This window comes from Phyllostomus hastatus, unplaced genomic scaffold (genome assembly GCF_019186645.2).
Source record: "Phyllostomus hastatus isolate PE091 unplaced genomic scaffold, TTU_PhHast_1.1 phas_contig_34, whole genome shotgun sequence".
NCBI classification, from domain to species: domain Eukaryota; kingdom Metazoa; phylum Chordata; class Mammalia; order Chiroptera; family Phyllostomidae; genus Phyllostomus; species Phyllostomus hastatus.
The window spans coordinates 38383238-38408906 of NW_025333857.1; the positions used below are offsets into that span (position 1 = coordinate 38383238).

The 25669-nt window shown below is 42.2% G+C and overlaps 1 protein-coding gene across 6 annotated transcripts in view; it reads left to right on the top strand.

Moving 5' to 3' along the window:
- LOC123819749 (transducin-like enhancer protein 4) overlaps nt 1-23144 on the top strand; it is a 145308-nt gene extending 122164 nt beyond the window's left edge. For all 6 annotated transcript variants that reach the window (XM_045840270.1, XM_045840271.1, XM_045840274.1 and 3 more), the window contains 12 exons: nt 3239-3358; nt 4352-4405; nt 4886-5038; nt 6248-6380; nt 6739-6932; nt 7381-7457; nt 15724-15973; nt 17063-17310; nt 18576-18723; nt 19167-19317; nt 19701-19777; nt 21445-23144. In XM_045840270.1, coding sequence (XP_045696226.1) covers nt 3239-3358; nt 4352-4405; nt 4886-5038; nt 6248-6380; nt 6739-6932; nt 7381-7457; nt 15724-15973; nt 17063-17310; nt 18576-18723; nt 19167-19317; nt 19701-19777; nt 21445-21552 — 1713 coding nt within the window. In that variant the 3' untranslated portion in view covers nt 21553-23144. The remainder of the gene's footprint in view (nt 1-3238; nt 3359-4351; nt 4406-4885; nt 5039-6247; nt 6381-6738; nt 6933-7380; nt 7458-15723; nt 15974-17062; nt 17311-18575; nt 18724-19166; nt 19318-19700; nt 19778-21444) is intronic.
- The last annotated feature ends 2525 nt before the right edge of the window (nt 23145-25669 follow it).

The window sequence follows — 25669 nt, forward strand, 5'->3', positions numbered from 1 at the left end:
CCAAGTCCAATTTGATTCCGGAGCAATTATGTTATTAAAACATTGCTTATTGCTCCAGTGCCCATTGTTCAGCTTAACCTTTATATGCTAGTGATAATTAACTACTTTATCATCTACCAGGGAATGGCAACATGTGACTCTGATCTACAGTAAAATTCACAAATAAAATACTGCCCACAGAGCCCGAAACAGCCAGTTTAAAAAAATTGCCATTGAATATTAATTTTAAGAAAGTATTTCACCATGGTTTACAAATCAGTTTTTCCTTTTGGACAGATTGGAAATAAGTTCAGTAAAGTGTATCAGAATCAAAAGGCTCAGAGAATTTATAATCATACACATGTACCTTTTTTTTTTTTTTTTTTTTCATAAAATACCAAATTAGTAGGATGAAGTCATTAAGAAGTAGGTTAAGGAGCAAAGGTGAAGAGGGGCAGAGCTTCCACATTGCCAGTCCAACGGGTACCACCACTACTCAGGTCTCACTCTGAATGGTTTCCCGTGGAACTGTTCATTCTGCAGGCCCTCTGTGGGGGAATATATCACAGGGATTTTGAATTAAGATTAAGGAGTACAGAAGTGATGTGTCACCATTCGTGTTCAAAAACATTCCTGGGCAGTTCTGTGCTGCTCACTGTTCTGGGTTCCCCTGCCCCCAGGAACGTACAACCTGAAGTGGGAAATGGCCTTGGAAACAGCCATGAATTGTGAGTGCTCTACTCATTGGGTGAACAAAATGTTAAGGAAAATAGAGGAATGAGTGATAAGTTCTGCCTGATAGTGTCTGAAGGAGCTTTGAAAAATGATATTAGAGCTGTTTCTGAAGACTGAGATTTCAAAAGGAAGGTACCGAAGGAACAGGCATTCTCATGAGCCAGGAAAAAAGGCTGCGGATGCAATAGAAAACACTACAGAGCACTGTAGTTGCTTGTTGGGCAACTACAACAAGCTCCTGGTGCTGAGACAAGGCCAGGGCCCTGGGTTGGGCATGAAGTGAAAGGCCTGAGAAAGTAGCCATTCTCAGAAATCTGGATGGTGGGAAACCGTTTGTTGTTTTTTAGGGATTCAATTTGTTGAATATCAGTTTAGGAAATATGAATCCCAGAAATGTGGAGGATAGACTGGAGAGGGCAGAAACTAGATACAGGGCTCTGGCACTAAATATGGCAGCTCAGATGTTGTTTGTGCTCATGATTTCAGTGGAGTAATGGTCATAAAAGCGTGATTTCATTGGGTCACGGTGTGCAAGCAAAGCAGAAGCATTGGGCCAAGTCTTATGACTTGGGAACAAGGAATTGGACTCAGTAGAGATATATGCAAGTCAAGAAGCAGTCCTTTTTTTCCCTTTATTGAAATTATTGAGTAAAGAAAGGACTTACTTGGCTTCTAATGTTTCAGTTTTCAGCCTTACTAAATAATGCCTGCCACCTTTTCTGCCACTAGGATTAAGGGTGGACGTTTGAGTAGGGTTAGTTACAGGATTTGGTACCTATATCTAGAATATCCATATAAAACCTTGAAAGGGTCTAGTACAAGAAGGAAGGGTTTAGGAATATCCTGCCGCTATCAGTGGGAATGTACTCACTGGTCATTCTCATCTTTCTCTTCCTCCACACTTTGATCCTGCATCCCTGCCTTTGGAGTTGGTGGCAGAGTTGCCACACTACAGCTGACCACTAGGGGGTGATCTCTTGGTCACTATACTGACCCAGGTGTGGGAAAAGTTTATTGGTTATCCTTTAACAACAACGTGCTTTGAAAGTTTACCCACAAGAGAACATAGCATTATGGTGTAATGGAAGTAAAATAGAATATAAAGCACAAAGTTCTAGCTGTTACACTGCTTCCCATAGTTAATTAAAGGGCCCTTGGAAATTTTGTGTATCTTTATAAATGTTAATTATTACTAACAGACTAACAAAGGAAAAAAGGATAAGGAGTTAATTTTGTAAGAGCCCTTTACTGAATAGTTTTCTGAATTGATTGGCTGCCTGGCAAGGATATTCTGTGGTGATTCTTTGTTCTTCCTTGAGTTTTTTTTCTTATTTCCAATATTCTTTGCCTTCCAAGGACAGCCCTTTCCTTCCCCAGGCTGGGCTAATGTAGCACTTGGAGTTTTATTCTGGGCCTGCTGAGCCGGGCACTCAGCCCTGCTCCCTCTCTTACACACTCGTATAGAGCGCCTGTGTGGTCTTTCTGGACAGAGTCACTAGCCAGTTCTTAAGGTTAGTTTCACTTTTCGTCAATGCTTTCTTCACTTCTTCATCTATAGTTTTAAGCTCTCATAGCATCTAAATGCGCCCAGTCTCCACCTGACTTAATGGCAGACAGGCTCATTCTCTGCTTTAGATCTTGTCACCGGTGTTGTTTTCTGTGTGTCGAGCTCCTCAGGTTGAGAGCTCTTTGGAAGAGCAGAGATGACAGAGGTGGTTGGGCTCATACAGATCACCCCCGACTGTGATCCTAAGAGGTAGGGACCACCTTTCTCCATTCCCTGAGCCTAATGGGATTCCTGGGTTTCCAGAGATAAAAAGGAACAGGAATCATAAAGGAATAAAGTGCATTTTTGCAGGTGTTTTCTTGTTTTGTTTTGCTTTAATCTGTCACTCTGCATCTTCCAGGCCCTTAACGTGCAGGGTAAAGCAAAACTCCATAAATATGACCACTGCATACACGATCATCATTTTGGGGTGCTTAAATTCCTCAAGAGTACCTCTCCTTTTTTCCATTGAAGAACTACTAATTATCTCTCAAGGTGGACTCTAAATTATTCACAGTTTCTCTGTAGAGGCTTAAAATACTGGCTTCCCGTTAACCAGCCAACTTCAAAGAAAGAAGCCTGCCTTTTCTACCTTTTCTCTCGTATCTGCTTTCTTTCTCAGTTCGCTAAAGCTACTTCAACAGTATAATATAAACATCTTCGTTTGACCAGCCCCATTCTGTCTTTTGAGTTTACAGTATTCCCTGCCTGCCTTTTTATTCCTCTGCTCCCGGTCTCATCTCTGCTTCTCTGTCTTGTTCTTTCCTTTTTTTCCTGCTCCTTTCCCCTTTTTCTTCTTCTTGTTGTTCCCTCTATACCTCTGTTTTCTTCTTCCTTTCACCTCCTCTCTTGTCTCCTTAACAGCTTTGCAAATGTACACTAATGTACAAAAAGGAGATAAAGTCTCGAGTGACTTAAAAAAATCACACTGTTAAATGGATGACCATTTCTCAACCCTGCTTCTTTTTCTACTTTCAGAGCTCTTCTGTATCCCCGTCGGCCAGTTTCCGAGGTGCTGAGAAGCACAGAAACTCCACGGATTATTCCTCTGACAGCAAAAAGCAGAAAACTGAAGAAAAGGAAATTGCAGCTCGTTATGTAGGTTCATTCACCTTTGCTTTGGGGAGGCCCGTTTACCCTGCTTTTTATTAGCATCCATTTTACCCTTTGACTGTTATCAGCCAAAACTCTAGAATACAGGATAACAACATCCTAAGAGGAAAAATAAATCATCGCAGTGGTAGCTTTGTCATAGTTGTCTAGCCCGAAGTCCTGTGTGGGTGCAGGTGAGTGCACACTTGTGTGTGAGGAGAATAGAGTGCTTCATCTGGCAACTAACAGAATACTTGTGTGTTCCATATTATTATTTCCGTAGATGTGTTTGTTTCCCACCATATATTTCAAGGTGGCTAAATTTTTGGTGGTCAGCTAGAAATCTTAAGGAAAAATATAAAATCATAGAAGGTCTATTAAAATGTTTAGATGTGCTGAGGAATCTAGAAAGCCCGTGGCGTATACAGAGACATCCAGGATGTCCCTGGTATGGACTGACACTCAGTCTTCTTCACTGACTGGTCCTTTAGGGCACACAGTAAAGGGAGCAAGCTGGATGGTGCTGGTATGGAGGCAGGCAGGCCCCACTCTGCTCCCTGTGGTGGTGCTTAGCAAGATTGCAGACCTCATGGCGGGGGAAAGGCTGAAAACCAGCATTTCCATGTGAAAACTCCCATTTTTAAAATTGTGGCTACTTACCCAGTTTTTTAAAAAACACAGAACAAATGACACCCATGTGCAGGCAGGTTCAGTGTGGGTATGCCAATTTTCTGCTCATACTCTAGAGCAGCAAGGAAGCCGCATGAGCTTGAGTTTCTCAAACTGTAAAGTGGCATCATTATATTACCTGCCTCACAACTTTCAGCTGAGGCTTAAAGAACATGGTAGTACATTGTAGAATGTTTAGCACTGTTTGGTGCAGTTCCTTTTTATAAGGCATGACCAGTTAGTTTGGATTTGTCTAGGGTAAGTCTGGTGGCTTCTTCTTTTGTTTTTTTTACTGGGGGAGGAGGTAATACTTGTCAATTGTCAATGCAGGACAGCGATGGTGAGAAGAGTGATGACAACTTGGTGGTTGACGTTTCCAATGAGGTATGTTTATGGCTCACTTCCTATTCTTACTCAGCTCTGACAATGACCAGTATCCTAACAATTAGTATCCGCAATGTTTTCTTAATTTCCATAGGACCCATTTTACATTTACCTGGAAAATTGATGTATTACTGATTTTAAATGTTACTGACACTTTCGTTACTGCGATTCTTTTCTATGATGCACCAGTGTGTTTTACCGCCACCGTGAACGCACACCAGACCTTTGTGGTTAGTTAGCCTGCAGATCGCACTGACAGGTGACTTGCAAATTTTTAGGGTGTTGATTTTTGTTTTAAATAAATACTATAAATTTGTAGTATTTTCTTTGAGCTCGATACTGAATATTTTCTTCAGTGATTTGGTGAGTCTGAAGATTATTGAAGCTCTCAAATACTTTCAGCTAGAAACGTCCACACCCAAGTACTCCAGCATAGTGAGTGGGCTGAGCTGCATTAATACCCGAGGTGTTCCTTTGCAGGATCCGTCCTCCCCTCGGGGGAGCCCAGCACATTCCCCGAGAGAGAACGGCCTGGACAAGACACGCCTGCTCAAGAAAGACGCCCCCATCAGCCCGGCCTCAATCGCGTCCTCCAGCAGTACTCCTTCCTCCAAATCCAAAGAACTCAGCCTTGTAAGTGGTTCATCATCTTTCTTAGTGGTGCCTGTTTCAGGATGGTTGGGTTTGACTAATTTCTTAATTTTGTATTTTTTACATTTTTCTATAGGACTTTTATTTCCAAACGTATGTGTATGTTCAGCATTCAAGTTTACTCAACAAAAGTATTTTTGGAACAAATGGGTTTACTGACTTGTCAGTGATGGATGTTTGTTTTGTGAGTCTTGGTGCAAGGCTAGAGGAGGGAGATGGGGAAATTGAGTGAAACGCGTCGTAGTGAAGATGAAGAAGCTCACACTGGAGTTACAGAGATAGTTTTGTCACTTGTGGTTTATGGTAAATTTAGTTTTTGGCTTGGATGTGATTTTGTTGCTAGCTTTGTTTGAATTACCAAGCTATATATGACTGCAATAATTTTCTCTTTCTATCTAAAAAGTAATCTGTCATTTACAAAAATGTACCTTGACTCACACCACAAATCACAATTCAGAATGAAACTGCTGGCAAGTCAGGGTAATCTCCCTGTAACCCCTTCTTCTGTGGCTATGTAGTTAATTGCATTTCTGTGTGGTGTGTTTTTCTTTTTCCTCACCATATTTCCTCGTGATATAACATTAACAACAAAAAAGACAACTTCGGTTTTAAATAACTGAATTCACAGCTGAAGGAAAGAAAATTTGTCAGTTTTTCTGCAAATTAGGGGGGCATGTCTCACAGAGAGCTAGTTTACGTTTTTCTCTGTTCTCTCTTGGCCTTTGGGCCTTTTGTAATGGCAGCTCCTCTGTGCTGATCTGTATGGTGGTTCAGGCTTGGATCTTTTCTGATGGGACCTGTGGCTTAACAGTCCACCAGCAGCCCAACTCAAACCATTTGATCTTAAATCAAAGCCACCAGCAAGTGGTGGGCTGGTCAGAGCATGTGATTTGTCTGCCTCCATCTGACCCTAACCAGTTTCCTGGAAATGGTCTGTTCTGCCCTTAATTCAGCTTCAGTATACGTTCTCTTGAACATTGGTTTTGTGGTCTTGGGGAACCTTTATTTTAGCTCTTTTTAATTAATGAAAATAAGGACCCAAGCTAAAGAACCTTTTTTCGGTTTTTTTCTTTCCTTTTTCTTTACCTTTTAAAATGTAAAACAGCATTGTTTTTAAACATCATTGTTTTTAAACATCATTGTTAAAGCTGTGTTCTCATTGCAAGTGTATCTTGTTGCATCTCTTGTTAGAATGAAAAATCTACCACTCCTGTTTCAAAGTCCAATACCCCTACTCCACGAACCGATGCACCCACCCCAGGCAGTAACTCCACTCCTGGACTGAGGCCTGTACCTGGAAAACCACCAGGCGTTGACCCTTTGGGTTAGTAAGAAAAAAGTTTTTCTATATATTTATAAGTTGCTTGTTTTTAAAAGAAATTAAAGCAGTTTAAAGAGTACGGTTCGTTGGGAGTGTGACTAACCAGCACTGAATGTCTGTTTGACAGAGTTATTTAACCCAAACCAAGCATCTGGCACCTACAATGTCTGGCACATAGTAGGTGTTCAGTAAAATAAGGTGAATGAATGAACCATGAAGGCTTGAATGACATTGTGAACATTAAAATAAGTTTATTTGATCCATCAATCCTATTTTTTTAATATACATAAGAATGTCTAACTTCATTATTGTTTCCTGTGTTTTTGGTTTTTCTCTTTTCTCCTTCCATTTTGGTCTGTAGCCTCAAGCCTAAGGACACCGATGGCAGTTCCTTGTCCGTACCCAACCCCATTTGGGATCGTGCCCCACGCTGGGATGAACGGGGAGCTGACCAGCCCTGGAGCCGCCTACGCGGGGCTGCACAACATCTCCCCGCAGATGAGCGCGGCCGCTGCTGCCGCCGCCGCCGCCGCCGCCTACGGGAGGTCACCAGTGGTACGTTTGTGGCTTTTTACAGAATAAACTGAATTTCGGAGCACAGAGGATTGTCATACATAAAATGTGGTTTGTATAATTTGAGTTATTTGTAGTGTGTATTATAAAGTAAACTATATGTGATTACATCCATTTTCTTTCATAAGGTGAGGGAATATTTTTTAATTTTATATATAATTTAAAAACTTTAAAGCGACAAAAGTGTATAGTAACAATTTAGTGAATGCTTCATTTCCATAATGAACATGAATAATTATTAGTATATTTTTATGGGTGTTCCTCTCCCAATTACGTTACGATGAAGTCCTATATCCTATCATTTCATCAACAAATAAATACCTCTGCGTACATTTCTAAAATCTTATTTAAAGAATCTGTTCTCTCAGGTTTTAGATGGAATGAGTAAAGGTAACTCTGTTTTTATTGTTTTGCTTATGAACAATTTCAGGTTGGATTTGATCCACACCATCACATGCGCGTGCCAGCCATTCCCCCAAACCTGACAGGCATTCCAGGAGGAAAACCGTGAGTACTCTGCGCCCCCACCCACCGTGGGGCCGGCCCTTCAGACTCTGAGCACTTCTAGACAGTGTGGAGAGTCCTCCTGGCTTGTTTTCTTTTTTTTCCCTTGCAAAGTATTTTCCATTTTCTCTTAGCACAAGGAAAGAGGTAATGAGGTAGGGTTTTGTGTTTTCAATTTAAAATCTTGAGCTGCTAATATGGAATTGCAAATTGCTGAGGCATTTCCAGCAGTCAGATTTTCTCTTCATCTCTTACTGTGTTTTCAAGGCAGTTCTTTTGTTGCCTTGAAAAAAAAAAGAGTCCTACATGCAAATCTGAGTGCTCAAAATGTTAGCATGTTGGGAAAAGACATACCTAAGTTCAAAGGCTGAAAAGAAAGAAGTGTGGTTTTGTGCCCAGTTGTGTTTCCAGAGGAGGTAGCTTGTTCCGTTGTCAGGTGGCTCCTTGTCGTGGGAGCTGGGAGTCCTTGTATTCACAGCCCCCTTGAGTCGTGAATGTAAAACGCAGGCGCATCATTGTTCCAGCCTCTTGTACATTGTCATCTTGCCGTATCTCATTCCTCATCCTTCATTTCAACCCAGTGTACCTTTCAATTGGCTTCATCTTCCCAGATACAAAGAATTTACTGTAAAATAACACTGGCTTTTCCTTTAAAATCCCAGCTTGCTTTTTTTCCTCCTCTCTTTTGGAAAGCATCCTCACAGATCCCCCCTGCCTTATTACTCACGTGTGTTTTATTCTCGTTGCTCTTTCCATTGGCATCCTGTCTGACACGGTACATGCCATATAGCATGCTGCTTCTGCAGTCTCTCGTGCTTTCTCATGTGCCCTCTGCTTCCCAGACTTGGCCCTCAGGAGCAGCTGAGTCTCCTTCTCTCAGACGCTTCCCTACTGGCTTGCCTACCTTGGGGCATTTGCTCTTTCTGGTCCTTCCTGCACACTTCAGGTCTGCTGTGGCCTCCTCTCTCACTTCAGGTCTTGCCAAGATGTCACTTAGGAGCCTTCTACCCTGGTAACACTATCTAAAATAGCATCCTTCTTTCTCTTTTCCCCCATCATCGTTCTTTTCTGTTCCTTGCCCTTTTCATACCCGTCTATAGCCATTATGTGCCTCTCCCTGCTTGAATATAAGTTCCATAATAACAGAGTAGCAGAAATCTTTTCTCTGTGCAGTTATAGAAAAGTACCTAGAATGGTACCTGGCTCATGGTGGTTTGTCACAATTTATACCTATTGGATGGATGAATGAGTGAATATATGTGCCAGTCTTTCCTTTCCCTGACCTCCCATTGCTTATTTATTTATCAACTGTACGCTCAGGAACTTGTCAGCTTTTTGTTTCCTACGTGTCCCCCTTTTCCCCCCAAGGTTTCCTGCCCCTCAGTGTTAATCATTCCTGACCTTGACCCTTTCTTCACTTTCCACCAGATACCTCAAACTCTTGGTTCTTCTTTGTGTAACTTACTGCTTTACATATAGATGGTACCCTAACTTTTCTAGTGGATCACACACATGCTGGCCCCATAGTCAAGTCGCTTAGTAAATATTTGACTGATTAATAAGGGAGGCAAGGCAAATTCGACTTCAAGTTCCTTGAGAATTGAGAGTATAATCAATTATCATAGAATTTCTATGTACTTACCATGTGTTCTGCAAATAGTTGTTTACTGACCGACAAGTCTTGTTGACCAAGAACTCTGATGTATTTGGAGGTGAAAGTTTGGTCGTTTGCATGCAGTGACCTAAATAACAAGGTCAAAGGACTAATCAAATAACTCAAATACCCATGAGCTGTGGGAATGGGAGCGTTCTCTTCGGGAAGAGGCACTGTCCTGTGTTTAGATACTGTAGTCACCCCTTACGCAGTGGTTGCACACACAGCCATAGTATAACCACCAGAGCAAATGAGGTCGTGCTTTTTGTCTCGGCTGCTGCCCAGAGGCTGCAAGAGGTAAGACTGTGTTAGGTGTATTTCAGGAAACAGTGTTATCCTTGGTTTGGAGGGTTTGAGCCATTCGAACTACAGTAGAATCATAGCTGGTCTGATTCAGATGATACTTCTGAACCTTTAGCTGGGCCTCCCTTCCTTCCCCCAGTCTTGATGCTCAGCATTATAAAAATTTTGAATTCCTTTTGGAAGGGTTGATGGGGGCGGAGGATGGTTGGCATTTTTTGTTCCTGGGAGTGATAAGTCACAACTAATGCAATTGGCAAATGACACTAGGGACCCCAAGGAGGGTGGTGTGGTCCACAGAGTATGGGTTCTGGAGTGAGGCTGATCCAGTTTTCATTCTGACTCTACCAGTGGGCAGCTAGAGAACGAGTTTATGCAATTTCTTAACTTGGTGAGCTTCGGTTAGCTTATCTGTAAACTAGAGCGGGCACTGCCCGACAGGGAGAACGTGAGGATGAAGTAAAACAATATGTTCCATGTTTAGTACCATGTATGGTACAAGGTGGCTATTCCGTCAACTGCAGCATTGCTTTCTGTCAGCTTTGCCCCAGGGCTCTATCAGTTTTTCAGCCTCCGATGCGATACAACATACTGTAGGGGGCAGAAATGGGTAAAGAAGAGTGGACTAAGTTAGACTCCACATTCCCGTTATTGGTGTGTCCTCATGCAACAGGGCATCAAGACATAAATGCACAGTCATTTATGCACCTAGAGATAATATGATTTTATTATAGATCTGCAGAAGAAATGATTATAATGATTGTATGACTCTTCAGGTTATAAGATACAGAACTGGGAAATGTTGTGTTGTGTATATTTTTAACAGACAAACTATTTTTTTGTGCTAGAACATAACACATAATAAATCACCTGGCTCCCTCACCACACACACACAGCAAGCAGCCATCTCCAGAAAGACTTAAAGGAATTGAGCATCTCTGTCCTAATTACTTTTACAAAATGAATTGCTAGATATTATAAAAAATTATAATTAAGTGAATGTTTCAAACTAATGAATAAAATAGCATTTGTTTGGTAATTCACAGTGGGTCCTCGTGTCTATTCTGGTAAATTAGCAAGGGTTCCACTCAGTATGTAATTGGAATGACAACATAGTTTACTTTCAACAGAATCCAAAAATGGACTCTCTTCCTCACCTCTGCTTAAATAAGGCTTCTATAAATAGTGTGGAAGTATTCGATTAAAACTGTGGTACTAATTGTATAATAGGCTATGTCATGTGAATTCAGCCATAACAACAGACCTCAGGTTTATAGGTTTTAGTCTGCTCACAATTCAGAAATCTTTCCTTGGTGTTGTATTTATTTGTTTTTATAGAAAGATTTTTCAAATAGGAACACTGGGCACACAGTAAACCCTCAATTATTTGTTGACTGGCTTAACTACTAGTGGGTGCACATACTACTTACAGAACCTACTTTTGTATCATACTTTATAAAGTATGATCACCAGACCTGTAATTGTGAATTTAAGGTCTAGTTCAGTCTTGGGACACTGAAAACCTGGAGAAGGTGTTACAAAGTATGAGAAAGGAGAGTGTAACATTACAGAATTGGGCCTCTTACGGCAGGTGAAGGAGGTGGACTGTGGGAAGAGGACCTTTAAGCTGGGTTTTCATCAAAAAGTGATGATCTAAATACAGTAACTGTGATGTACATGTTTGAAAAAGAATGATTTACAGATTCCTTGATTATTTGAAGTACAGTTCTGTCAGAAAGTCCAAGCTAAGTTCAGTTCCACAGAATTCTACATCATACTTCTAGTATGACAGTCTTCTTCTCCTTTCTAGTTCAGGACCCTCTCATTACGTCTCATCTATATCATTGAAATAATTAGTTCTTATTCCTCCTACCATTGTACTGCTTGTTACCAAATTTATTCTATGAATGGCTTTGCCCCAGTAGTATCCCACCCCTTTTCCCTGCCCCCCAAAAATGTATATATCGCACCTAACCACTAAGTCCTTATAAATTACATTTATTATAACATCAGTGCATATTAGAAAGCTGAGAGAAATACAGAGTAAAGAGAATACAGCAACAAAATGGAGCAGGGTAGGAAGGTGGGGCAAAGGTTGGAGGTGTAGAGGTAGGAAGAAGAGGCAAGAGCAATGAGGAGGGCTTTGTAGAACTTCCATGAACATCTGTCATTCGTCAATATCAGTGTCATTCTAGCAGCGATTCTCTGGACCCTGTAACTCTCTAAAGGCCTTACTCACAATCTCAGTCCCTGGAATTAATACCAAGGCAAAAAGCCTCTGCTAAATGATCCACCCAGTTACCTTTGAACTTCTTCCACTAGGGTTTTGTCCATGTTCAGTTCATCCTAAATTGGTTGATCCCTCTGCAGTTCCCTCCAAGTGTATCAGAAATCTTTAAGTGTCCTTCATTAAATTCTATTTGTGATGTTCTCAGGCTGGCATTCTAACACTTCCCTTTTATGTCATTACACTGATACCTATTCATACGTGTACATATACATGATGTATTTTATCAGATTGTGCTTAGGCCAGCCCTTCCGGCCACTTACCATGGAGTAATTGTTGAAAAAATGAATTCCTGGATACCTCATTTTTAAGCTCTTGTTTTCTGCTGTTCCCCTGCCTCCTTACTTCCCATCCCTGGAATTGTTTTTCCATCTTCCTTCCTCCCAGTGAAATCCTTCCATTCAGTAAAATCCATCTCTAGTACCATGTCTCTCATGAAACATAAGCCTTAGCCTTCTTTGTTGAACCACCACAGAACTTCCTATTTTGCACCTTCAACCCGGTATTATAGTCACTTCTGTACTTTTCTCATAATTCCTAGACGGTAAGCTGTTTGTGGGCAAGGCCAGTGCCTCACCTGATTCTGTATTCTTAGCATGACACAGATCAGAGTATGTGGCCAGGAAGTGTGCTTAGTGATGCGTCTAGTTGGATAGAAAAAAGAACAGTTCTTCAAGCTTCAGTAAGTCTGATTTTGAGAAAGGTTGGCTTTTATTACTCATTCCAGTACTTATTATATGTACACATCAAAGAGTTTGTTGAAATCTGATAAACAGTATATACTAGAGCCTTACTTTTCCAGTCTTCAGTATCTCCCATATGCTTGTAGCAGCAGAGGGCCACATTATGACATAAATGCAAATAGGCTCTTGAAATTCTTTGGAAGGGAGTTCCAGGAACATAGTAGGTGTTCACCGAGTGGTCGTGGTTGAACGGAAGAATTATCCTATTAAAAACCTCAAAAGAAATTGTGTGTCTGGTTTCTTAACTATTTAAACTCTCAAGGCTCTTTAAAAACCATTTAGTGATCCTAGAGAGGAGAGAAGGGGGGTGTCTTTTCAAGTAAATTATCATTAAGAATGTATAATGCCATCTAAACTTGGAATAACCTTTCTTTCGCCGCCTTTAAGATTTACTCTTCATGACCTCTTAATTGCTAAATCAATTAGCCTTTTTCTCGGTTGGAATCCCTCAGAATCTCAGCCTTTCTCTACAAGCATCACCACCTTCCCCTCCTTGCCTGAGCTGACACCTGGCTGTCTCCTGAGGGGTCTCCTCCACTACAGCCCTCTTAAGGGGTGCCCTTTCAATATTCATCTCACACCCGCAGTCCTTGGGGCCATGGTGGGGCGATAAAGGCTGTGTCATCCACATCATCGTCTCTCTCCCCCACCCCCACCCCCCAAAACCCCTCTCTGCTTTCTCCAAAACCAAACTCTTCTACCTGTTTATGAGAATGCTATGCCTTTCAGGCTTGTGCCATCAGACTGACTGCTTTTCCGCACTGTTGGGGGCATTCCCCCTCTTTATTAAGGACCTGGAGTCTGCCTCCCAGCAGAGTGCACCACTGTCCTGGGTGACTGGTGTTCACAAGGTCAGTCCCCGAGTAACTGCACCACGTCACCTCTAGTGAACTTCTGCCCCTCTCAACTTCCCTTACCTACTCACAGACTCACAAAGAAGACCTTGTCATCACCCCTCATTGTGTCACCTTCAAAATTCAAATGTTCCATCCAACACAGTCCCCTCTACTTTCTCAGCCAGAGTAATTTTTTTGAATTGTAAATTTATTCCCAGCTTTCTCGCAGCCCCCCAAACCCTAGCCACCTGCTTCTCCCCTATATTACTGCACTAGCCCCCACTCCCACTAGTTTTCCTTCTTCTATTCTGCCCCCTATCATCTAGCAGCCAGAATTGTCCTTTGAAACACTAAATATGTCACTCACTGCCCTACCCAAAAGTCTTCAGTGACTTCATTCTACTCAGAATAGTACCTGCAGGCCTCATCACAGCCTAGCAGAGCCCTTGTTAACCTTGGCCCTGCCTCTCTTCCTTCACCTTGTCACTCTGCACTGAGCCTGGCCTTCCCACTTGGTTCTGCTTCCAGGACTTTGCATTTGCTGTTCCCCTTCCTGGTGTGCTCCCCTGTGGCATCTGCAAGGCTTCGTGTGAACCCCTCACTAATGAATTTGCCCTTCTACCCACTGGCTGCCCTACTCTCCCCTAGGCTGTAACTTCAGGAGGACAGGGCATGTGGGTTTTTCTTTCTGTTGTACCCCCAGTCCTGTCAGCATGGGTGCCGGCACACTTGGGGGCCAGGAAGCACGCGTTGAGGGAAATGAATCTCCTAGTAAGTTGTCATGTAATGAGCCACCTCCTCTCCCTTTCCGGTTTATCCTCTTCCCCTGATTACCTACTTCCTCCGTTGCCCTTGCTGGAGATTCCTGAAAAGTAAGCATGCTGTTAGAGTCTGCATCTGTTCTGCTCACGGCATACTCTGCTCCAGGATCATTCTTTTTTGCTCCTTAGCTTCAACTGTCCCTTCCTTGTGGATGTCCAGACCCTGATCTTTCTAACCTCACTTCTCTGCTGAATCACAGTGCTCAACCTCAGGTCAAGCTGTTTGGGTTCCCCTAGGCCTCCAAGGTGAGGAAGACCAAACCCTTTCATGTACTGCGGTCTCCCTAGTCACCTGGGTCCCAAGCCTTAGAGGCATCCTCAGTACCTCTTGTCTCCTCAGGTCACACGTCCCTGTCTCTCCGGGTTCTGTGGATTTGACCAAAGAAGTCAAATCATCTGTTGTCGTCCTACCTCCCACCCTTCTTCCCCCCAGCAAGGCTAACATACTGCCTTTCCTCTACAGCCCAGTTCTGAGTCTTGCTCTGTAGGCAGCAGAGGAGGAGAAAGCCCTACCCTCTCTGGAGCCCACGTCTCCCGTAGCCGTGTGCGTGCTTCGTCCTTCGTGGGGCCCCTCAGTGACGAGCTGAGTTTTGATGCATGACTGGCCTATAGATTTTTGCATTAAGGACACATAAACTTTTGATTGCATTGTAAAACTCTGCAGTTTGCTCCAAATTCCTGTCTTTTGTGTACCCACAAAAGCTTTCCTTTGGTATGTCCTTGGTACATTTCTTCTGTGAGCAGAGCACATTCCAAAGCTCCATGCCAAAGCAGAGTAACATCATTTCAAATGGGCGATTGCCTGAGGTACCCCCAAGGCAGGCCCAGCTCCCGCCCACCTACCTCGGACTTATCCTGCCTCCAGATGTGTCAGAACAGCCCCGTGTCGTCCCCTCCCTGACTTCGGTGCCCTGAGACTAGACATGCCTGTTGAGGGAGCTGCTCTGACTTAAGTTACATTTAGAACCAAATGCTTCATTGGAGATGGAGCTGCTGGTAGGTGTTCACAGGTGGGGCTTTGGGGCAGTCACACAAAATACTTTTTCAGATTCTGATTCCATATAGGATTACTAGAATGTGTTATTATCAAGTCTGATAGGAGTTTATTTCTTTTTTTATTCCTTTTTGTGGCGCATCTGCTATTTCACCATGTAGGCCTGGAGACTCCTTAAATCTTTGTAATTTTGGCTTATTGACCTCAAACTAGTACGTCTTAATTGGCATGAAATGATCCATAGGCAAAGATCTCATCACAGGCTTCTGAGTCATCCAAAGTAGGAGGCAGTGCCCTGAAGGGATAAGTACTACACAGGGCACTGGCTGTCTTATTTTACTCTCTGTGAAGTATGAGTAGCATTCTCTCCATTTTAAAGATTTTAAAGATTCAGAGAGGCTAAGTAACTACTGATGTCACAGAGCAGCTGGTGAAGAGTTGGCCCAAGGTTTGATTATAGGTCTAGCCCTGTGACTCTTGACAATTATGTTCTTTCCACTGTACTACATAAACCCGACTTGTTTGCAAATCATAAATACCACTGAAAAAAATTTATGTTCCATCTTATTACACTGATCAGGTAACATTGTTTACATTCCCTTCTTCCTATCTTTTCTCCTCTCCACTGCCTTAGAGCATACTCCTTTCACGTGACAGCCGACGGCCAGATGCAGCCGGTCCCTTTCCCCCCGGACGCCCTCATTGGACCCGGCATCCCCCGACACGCTCGCCAGATCAACACCCTGAACCACGGGGAGGTGGTGTGCGCGGTGACCATCAGCAACCCCACAAGACACGTGTACACGGGTGGGAAGGGCTGCGTCAAGGTCTGGGACATCAGCCACCCCGGCAATAAGAGCCCTGTCTCTCAGCTCGACTGTCTGGTGAGTGAGCATGGATGGACAGGGCTTAGACCTCCATTCAGAAAATAGGATGGGATGCTGAGACCAGTGTGTGCAAACAACACAGTATTTATCCCAAGTGGGTTGTTGTTTTCAGTGGTTTGTGGTCTTTCACGTGGAGATTCAGAGCGCTGGTGAAGAGGCATGTCTTCTTTCAGTTCCTTAAGGCAGAATTAATGTCCAGTTCTGTCCAGTTCTTCACATGACACTGCACCAGGACAGCTGTCATTCAGCCGGCCCGGTGCCTGCGAGCAGGCACAGCACTTGTTTTCCTGTCTCGTAAAGTAGTGTAGGAAAAGTAGGAGGACAGCTAAGTGCCGTGACCTGTCACATTGTGAGACAGGAGTAACCTCATACTCCATTTGACAAATCCTTAGCTATTTCATGGGTATTTGTCTTTGAGGTTTTTCAGGAAATTTTAGTTTGATTTTCTTCCTTAGACTAGCAGTAGGAGTTTTGCTACAGCACAGTGCTAGGTAAATTTAACATAATTAACATGCAAGATTCCCATGGCCTCATGAACTGGGAGGAAATTTTCTTTTCTGTTATTTAACACTTTTTGATCATTTCTTGCCTCCAGCTAGTGCTGCATAACCAGTCGAACCCATGACGCCTTTAGCCAGGTGAAAGGAAGAGACTGTTAGGTGTGTTTAGCCCCCGACAGTTTGGGCGTCAGGAGCAGGACCTCTCCCCCACCGGGTGGAGTGTGCCAGGCCCCCAGGCATGGCTTCCCCAGGACTGTGAGGGCTGCTGCGCCCCTGTGAGCATGCGCCTGTGTGTGCAAATGACTCAGACAGCTGATTGATTTGGTGGTGGTGGGAGTGGGTCTGTATCTTTGCATTTATATGCTAATTAAGATTAAATATCTCAGTACTAAATTTTGTAGATCAAGTTTAAGTACTTCCCTAATTTCATGTAATTTTCTAGCATTAATCCACTTTATCATTGTCGTAAGTAGAAATGGCTCATTAAAACCAGGAGGGAACACAATACTTTTATGAATTTCTGCTCTCATGTTAATGCTGTTTTCCTTTCCTCATGAGTAATCTCTTGATGGTTTTGTCTCTACAGAACAGGGATAACTACATCCGTTCCTGCCGATTGCTCCCTGATGGTCGCACCCTAATTGTTGGGGGGGAAGCCAGCACTCTGTCCATTTGGGACCTGGCCGCTCCGACCCCGCGCATCAAGGCAGAGCTGACGTCCTCGGCCCCTGCCTGCTACGCCCTGGCCATCAGCCCTGACTCCAAGGTCTGCTTCTCCTGCTGCAGTGATGGCAACATCGCAGTGTGGGACCTGCACAACCAGACGCTGGTGAGGTGGGTTGGCAGGACTCCTCACCAGGCCGTGAGGAGGAGCTGGTTGTACCACATTGTGCCTGAGATCTGTATGCCTGTCTCCCTGAAAGATGAAATAGAATTGCCTTACTGGAAATGGTTAAGAATAGGCCCACTTTAAGATGCTAAAAACAAATCGTCAGTGCAGAATCTTGTTTGCTGCATTATTTGAACTTTATCAAATGAGGTTGGCTTTCTTTTTTCCTTTTCTTTTTGACATTATACTAAGCAGCATCAATTCAGGTTTTTAAAAAAATATGGTCACTTTTACATAATTAGTGAACATAAGGTTCCCATGACCTCATGAGCTCGTTAAACACCTGTAATCTGCCATCTGTGCTTGCTAAGCAAACCAACATTGCCGATAGACCCTCACTGAGAAGATTCACGGTGCTGTTCTCCGTGCCGTGTGCATCTGACCTGTTCATTTCCTCAGCAAATGGTATTGAGCACTTCCCATGGGCCCATGTGTGTATTCGATGCTGTTCACCCTGAAAAGGTCTGAGTTATCTGTAGTCCCACCTTTAAGGATGGAGAGAGATAACTAAGATGCCTGTTTGGAAATGAGAGTGTGCAGGAGAGTGTTGATATGTGAGGCCCTGAAGCAGGTCTCCACACGTCAGCACCGGGGAGAGCAGGAAGCAGGAGGTGTGATCCGCCAGCGGGAGTGAGAAGGTTGTAATCAAGCCTCGCTACAAGGCGGGGGTGTATGCAGGGAGAAGAGGCCTCTGCTGTCTGTCTGGAAGATATTAGGCAGGACTAAGCTCTGTAATATGATTCTAAAAACAAAATAGTCATCGCTTTGTTCCCTTTGGGTAAGGCTCTTAAGAGGAAGTGTTTCTAATCCCTTCTTCCCCTCAGTGCTTTTGACAGTTTACCAGCTCCTGTGGGAGCTGAGTCACCCTGCGTGTCTTTTCCTGTGCCTTGCTTGAGAGCCTCCTGGCCTCGAGCAGCCACCTGTGGACACACTGTTGCCCACCGGCAGAGGGGGTCCTGCTGCTCTCTGCACCCAGCCCCCGCACACGTGCTTCCTAAGTGTTTAAAGATACATAAAAAGTACAGGAAGTGCAGCATCTCAACTTACGAATCTCTTTCACATGGATGCTTTGTTATTACTTTGAATAATTAGAAAACAAACAAAATCTACCAATAGGACCTGCAACGAAATTGATGGCTGAGGAATTTTAACGTGAGTTCACCTAAAGACGAACTTTTCAAGGATTTTTCCTCCATTTTGACATTTCCAGGCAATTCCAGGGCCACACCGACGGGGCCAGCTGTATTGACATTTCTAATGATGGCACCAAGCTCTGGACGGGCGGCTTGGACAACACGGTCCGATCCTGGGACCTGCGTGAAGGGCGGCAGCTGCAGCAGCACGACTTTACCTCACAGGTGCGGTGCAGTGCCTGTTGCATGTCAGAAGCCATGGTTTTGTGACATAGAAGCCATACTTAAGAAGGGGCAGTTTCTTTACCATGAGACAGTCACTTCTGACTCTAGATTAGATAGGTGAAAATTCCATTGTTTTCTAGCAAAATACAATGGTATGTATTTTATTAAAGGATTGAGAAATCCTTCATAAGCTTTTAGCAGGTTTTTATGTCAAAGACCATTACTGTGTATATATTTGAATTTTATATAATTTAAAATTGTATTGTGGGATCTGTCTCATTACTTTGGGATCACCCATTTGCCTTTGATTTTCTTCCCCTGTACAATTGAAATTATCTTGATTTCCTTTACAATTTAAGTAGTATCCCCAGAAGAAACAGTTCTCCCAGGTAAAGAAATATGTTCTCTGTAGCCATTGTCACTGTCACCTGTTGTGATTCTAGATCTTTTCTCTGGGCTACTGCCCAACCGGAGAATGGCTCGCTGTGGGGATGGAGAACAGCAATGTGGAGGTGCTACATGTCACCAAGCCAGACAAATACCAGCTGCACCTTCACGAGAGCTGCGTGCTGTCGCTCAAGTTTGCCCATTGTGGTAAGCGGGCCCACTGGAGGTCCATTTCCTGTCAGCCAGAATCATTCCTCCCAACGTCCTACTTGATTCTTTTTAAGTCCTGTTCTGTACTTCATTAATATGTCCCTCTTCAAAATTATACTACTTCCGTACACATGCCTACTTCCCTAATGCCATGTAATTTTCTGGCATTAATCCACTTTGTCCTTGTCATAGTATAAATGACTCATTAAATCTAGGAGAGTAGGTCTTATTTTTATAACGGGAAAAAAAAAACCCCCTCCTGTTTGTTGCATAAATTAGATGAGTTTTCTGTGAATAGCTTGAAGCTCTGTAAAGAGAATCTCTCGGGTGTCTGACAGAGTATAACAAACACTGCTTGTTTCAAAACCCTCTTCCTCTAGGCAAATGGTTTGTAAGCACTGGAAAGGACAACCTTCTGAACGCCTGGAGAACACCGTATGGAGCCAGTATATTCCAGGTAAACACTTTACTTTGTTTTGCCTCCACTTACCGTGAGCTCACCGCATGACAGTGGTTTAACCAAACTGTCTCCATGCATTCCTGCAGCTTAGTAGTGCACTTAAGTGTCCTAGGAGGTAGGAGCTAGTAGTACTCACATTGTGCAGAGAAAAAAACTCCTTTGTTTAAAATTTGAGCATTTTCCTGAATACTGTTACTAGTATTGCTGTTTCTTTGAATTTTTTCCAAAGAAGTATGTTATGGAAAAGTTCAGTAAATCTTGATTAATTTTATAAACTTTTATTTTTCTCATTGACTTAGTGGTACTCTGTGTAGTTTGTGCAGTTACTTGTAGGAGAACTAAACTTCAGACACGATACACACACACTCTCTTCACTCTCTTCCTGGTATGTGAGAACTTCATAGGCAAGTTAAAAATGACTTCTCTTTTTAACCTTACATATTTAGGATGTTATTTTTTAGGTGTTGCTCTTTTTTTGGAATAACATAGCAGATTTTGCAGTTTCCTTGAGCAAGTGATATTAAGTCATCATAAGAGTAGGTTATAATTGATTCCAAAAATATATAGATTGAGCAATATACTGTGAAATGTACTGTGAGTGAAAATACTGAGCAATATAATCAGTAGAACAAAAATAACTGATTCTTGCTATCATGAAGTTAATAATAATATAATACAGTGGAATCTTTTTGTTTTTGTTTTGTTTTGTATCGTGGGTCACAGCCTTTTAGATGGTTCCACCTAGTACTTAAAAAAAACTAGAGTGCATCTGCTGTAGCAAGTGTAAGTGTTATGTCTTGTGTCTGTATTGAGTCGCAAAGTAAAATGTATTTATTCAGATTTTGATCAAAAAGTTTGAGAAACACTGGTAGTGGGTTAGCAGCTGCATGTCCAGCATTTATTTTTTAAGTGTTCAGAGCCGTAGTTGAAATCCCTTGGGTATTGTTGTTCATTAGCATAGTTCAGTTCAAAGTTACCATTTGACCCCTTTATAGTAGTGCAATTGAACAAGTGTGCAGAACTCAAAGTGAGGTGCATTTCTCTTTCTAACTATTGAACCCCTTCCTGCTTGCAAATTTGGGTTCAATTTTTATACACAAGGAAATTTGTTTTAGAAATACTTTTACCTTCTGTATTTAAGGAGTGCATTCTATGCTCTTGCCCATGTGTATTACCTCACTTGAACACTACAGCAACCCTGTAGAAGGGAAGAAGACAGATAAGATGTCTTGACCTGTTTTCCTTCACAAGGAAACTGAGGCTCAGACAAGTTAAGTGACATGTCTGGCGTTTGTAGCTCTACCTAAACCCAAGTCCGTATGAGTGAAGCTGAGGGTGTTTCATACTTAGACACTCTGCTTGTAACGGCCTGGAGACTAACTAGGATTTGAAATAGGGCCTTGGTTCATCCGTTGACCTCCCGACATCCCTGGGGCAAGAGCCTGCAGGCTCGCGTGGTGAAGTGTCCCTAGGAGGGCGCTTGGCCCAGCTGCTTTTAAGAAAGCGCCGAGACTGAGTTTCCTGGCTTGGGCTCCTCTTTGGTTCCTGTTTGGTCAGTGGAACATGTTAGGGTTCTGTTTGCTCTGAGTCCTCCAGTTCTGCCTCTCAGTATTAACGGGTTTCTCTTTCAGTATTAAATCTTTTTGTTTATGTTTCTTTCCCAGTCCAAAGAATCCTCATCGGTGCTTAGCTGTGATATCTCTGTGGATGACAAATACATTGTCACTGGCTCTGGGGATAAGAAAGCCACAGTTTATGAAGTTATTTATTGAGGACAAATCTTCATGTGAACTGGACTCCTCCTCGTAGCACTTTGTTCTATCATTCCCACCCACCCCCACCCCACCCCAGTCTGAAACCAAGGATTTCCAATGCTCATTTGCGGTTGTGGCGTTTAATCCCCTTCCTTCCCCGCCCCCTCACTTCCTCCTTGCTATTGAATTGTGAATACTCATTAAGAACCTGTGATACCAAATCTTCAGCTCTCTACTCGGAAGAACAAGGATTAACCATACTTAACAGCGAATGGAATCTTTATGTATCATATCTGTAATATATTTATTTTGTTTAAAGAAGGCTTTCTAACAATGACTGACTAAATAAAGCTGTCTGCTCCTGCATTGATAATGAAGATGCGTTGTATTTGCTACTCCTCCCCACCTTTTTTTTGGCAAAGGAGGGGGAAGGAAGGTTTAAAATAATTGATTAAAAATGTCACTAAATGTAGACTAATGACTGTATAGAGATGTGAAATGTATAATTACATATTGAAGCAATATGTTGCCGTGTTGTTAGATTTATTTTGGTTTTGTTTTCTACTTATTTTTCAAGGCGTTCGGAAATTTGACTGAACAATTAGAACATGACAGGCCACGTCACATTCATTTGAGTCTATTTGGACAACTTTAACCAGTATATCTATAGCTTTAGATTATATTCGATAAAAGTAATTGGACTTTTTCATTTTTCCTTTCCTTTTTTGACTTGTTGACAAGTGTCTTTGAAATATGTTTTTAATTCTTTTTCTTATTGTATTATAGACAGATGAACAGGTTAAATTGGCCCTCAAAGAGAGAACTTAATCCCTTGGGATATTTTTGCCACATTTCTTTGCAAAGGGAGACGTTTATCTTTGGGCAGTTTGTCATTAGGGGAGATTATGGGCTATTTTTTGGCATGTTCTTTGGGAATCGCACAGATTCTTCCCGCTGTGCAAGTCAAGTCCTTTACAAAACAAAGACGGCAGAGGAGGATGTGCAAGGCCCTCCCTCTGAAAACCAGGAAGAATGGACTCTCCCCTGGGACGAGGACCTGCTTTCCTTACCTGTGGTTCTTTCCACGTCTTAGTTGGATGTCCCTGAAATGGACACAGGCTGTGCCATTGTGCCAGAAACATGGTGTTATCTTTTATGTTGTTGTTGTTGCTGTTAAACTATGATATGTGACTCCTTTTTTTATTATTATGTTTTTGTTTGAATGCTTTAAAAATCTTTTAAGTCTGTGGATCTGCTGATGTACAGTGCCTTTGCTGCTATGGATCAAAATCAAGAGAACCGTGTAGATAAACTTTATTGTATACGTAGAAAATTACTTAATTTCATACTAGAAATGGATGGATGCTACAAGTTGAAATGGACTGTCCATTGACGTTCCTAATGTGGTAGCAGAAAAAAAAAATGGTGTCTTAAGTGCTTAGTGTTTGATGTCATTACCAGTTTCGTAAAACTCTACAGTGTAGAAAGATTTTGATACTAAACTGTGCATTGTACATAGTTTTAATGCATTGTATTGACCACCAGTACTTCTATAATGGTAGATTGTTTGTGCATTCAGACTTTTAAGCATTAAACATAAATAACTTCTAGTATGCTTATTTCCAATTCTTTGTTTTGCTGGCATTAGTTTATTTTTATCTTGGACTATTAAAAAGTATTAGTTTTATTCAAGGAGATTAGTGTTGAACCAATGTAGATCTTTTATTGTTCCTGTTTTATTTTTGTTTACACTCGAGAAGAGGGACAGGTTGCTACCACGTTTATCGAGTGCATCTTTAGTGCCTAGAGATACTGTCCATCAGACAGTTGTCATGTTGCTCAAAGCCTTGACGCTTTAGAACTGCTCTTCAGTGTTGTTGCCTCTAGCCATCTGTGCCTGTTGCAGTTTACTAAAATTAAAAATTCTGTTTTTCAGTCACACTATAACTACATTTCAGGTATTCAGTAGTCACATGTCGATATTGGCTACCACATTGGACGGCACAAATTTATAAAACATTTCCGTCATCAAGGTAAGTTCTGTAGGATCAACGCTGCTTTAGAGTTAGCCCACGCGGACCATTGCCAGCCATTTGGGCTTGGGAAACATTTTCACCCAGTGCACTGGCAAATGGAGTCTTTGAACACACAGGCCTCTTGGACTGCCACAGTTTGGGTGTAAAATTCAGCATAAGGAATTCTGAATTCCTGGAACTCAAAACCTGACACTATAAGGTCCCACTGGGCATCAGGCCCCTTGAGGGGCTGAAGTGTTCTCCTCGAGTAGCTCTAAGGGGTGTGGACTTGAGGTGCTAAGAATTGTGTTCATCAGCACACAGGGTTGGAAGCAGCACTGCACATGTGAGTACCATGAGAGCTGCTACTTCAGATGATGGCATTTTAAAAGTATGCTTAGCTCAATTAATTGCAGTGTATCCTTGTTAAAACTTATTAAAAACGATAAAGATTTGGAGTAAAAGGAAAATCGTTATGGCACAAACAGTGTATGTAACATTTGCGTTCTGGGACAAATAGTGTAACATTTGCGTACTGTATTCATGCTGCCTCTAGAAGTTAAAATTTCCTTTTGGTGCCCAATAGGTCAAATCTGTGTGATGGCCTTCAGTTTTCTCTGACCCAAAACATTGTTCCGGAATAGACAGATTGAGATGAATGCATAAATAGACCTACCTTTTAGAAATAATGGATTCCTCAAAATGTTTTTTTTTTTTCCAAAAGATGGCTCTAGTAGCACTTAGTTGTCTTTAACCTCATTCGAAACAGTTTTGTTAGATTGTATTGTGATAGCTGTCATATCAGCATGCATGAAAAAAAGAAACTTATAAAAACTGGTGAAATTTTGTGTAGCCATTTTAATACTGAAGATGGAAGAAAATATGCAGCATTTTGGGCTATGCTTTATTATTTCAGGAAAGCTAAAAACAACTGAAACAAAGATTTGTACAGTGTATGGAGAAGGTGCTGTGACTGATTTAATGTATCAGAAGTAGTTTGCAAAGTTTTAAACTGGAGATTTCTCACTGGACAATGCTCCACAGACCAGTTGGAGCTGATAGCTATCAAATTGAGATGTTAATTGGGAACAATCAATGTTATACTATGCAGGAGACAGCTGACATCTTCAAAACATCCAAGTCAAAGTTATTGGTGAAAATGAAAAATGTGTCTTTTCTAGACAAAACCAGACTTTTTGGTCAATCCAGTAATAAGTAGGCATCTGTTTCATTGCAGACTTTATCAGATTAGATTGTTACATCTTTGATATTAATCTCAGGCCAGGATTCATCTGCACAGAAATCTTAATGTTGTTGTAACTGTAACTTGGTTTGCCGTAATTTTTACTCCAGGTATGACCTTGCAGAGTCTCAAGAACGACAAAGATAGGAGTCACTCTGAACCACAGGAAATTTAATTCCATTGAAAGAACATAGTGGTGTAGGACTGAAACATTGCCTTACATAGAACTACCAAGAAATAGGAAAAAAAAATTCAGATTAAAGAAGCGGTAAAGACCTTCCTAAGATTAGCAGGTCAAATGTAGAGTAACACACTCCCAATATCTTCAAGTTTCTACAGATACATGCCTCACTTTGGGGCCACTACCTCGCAGTTGGCTACTTGGCCAGTGAGCTGCAAAAGATCAACCTCATCCTGGACTGGTGTATGCCCTACAAGGGTTTAGAATTCCACAGTCATGGGCTAGAAACTCAGTTTCAAAGCATGTCCATAGCCTTGGAATTCTGGGATGCTGCTGCCCTGTGTAGGGGAAATTGACATCCCAGACTCAGAAGGCTGCACACAGGAGACTGAACAGCGAGGTCCTCAGGGATACCTGCTTTCAGCTGTCAGCGCAGCCACTACTCCCAACCTTAGTATGGACATTCTTGCACTGACGGTTGAGTGGCAGAAACAAGATGGTCCAACAAAAATCTCAGCTGAGGTTTTTGACATAAGGAAAATTGCAGGAATTCCTTGCACAGCATTAAGTAAGCAATTTAAAAATTGCAAAGATGTCAGTACGAAAAAGAAAAAAACTTCATTCTTCGACACTCTTGGCTGTTCATTTCTGTAGCTGCCCAGCTCCTGGGCCACCTGTGGCTTGATGAGAACATCC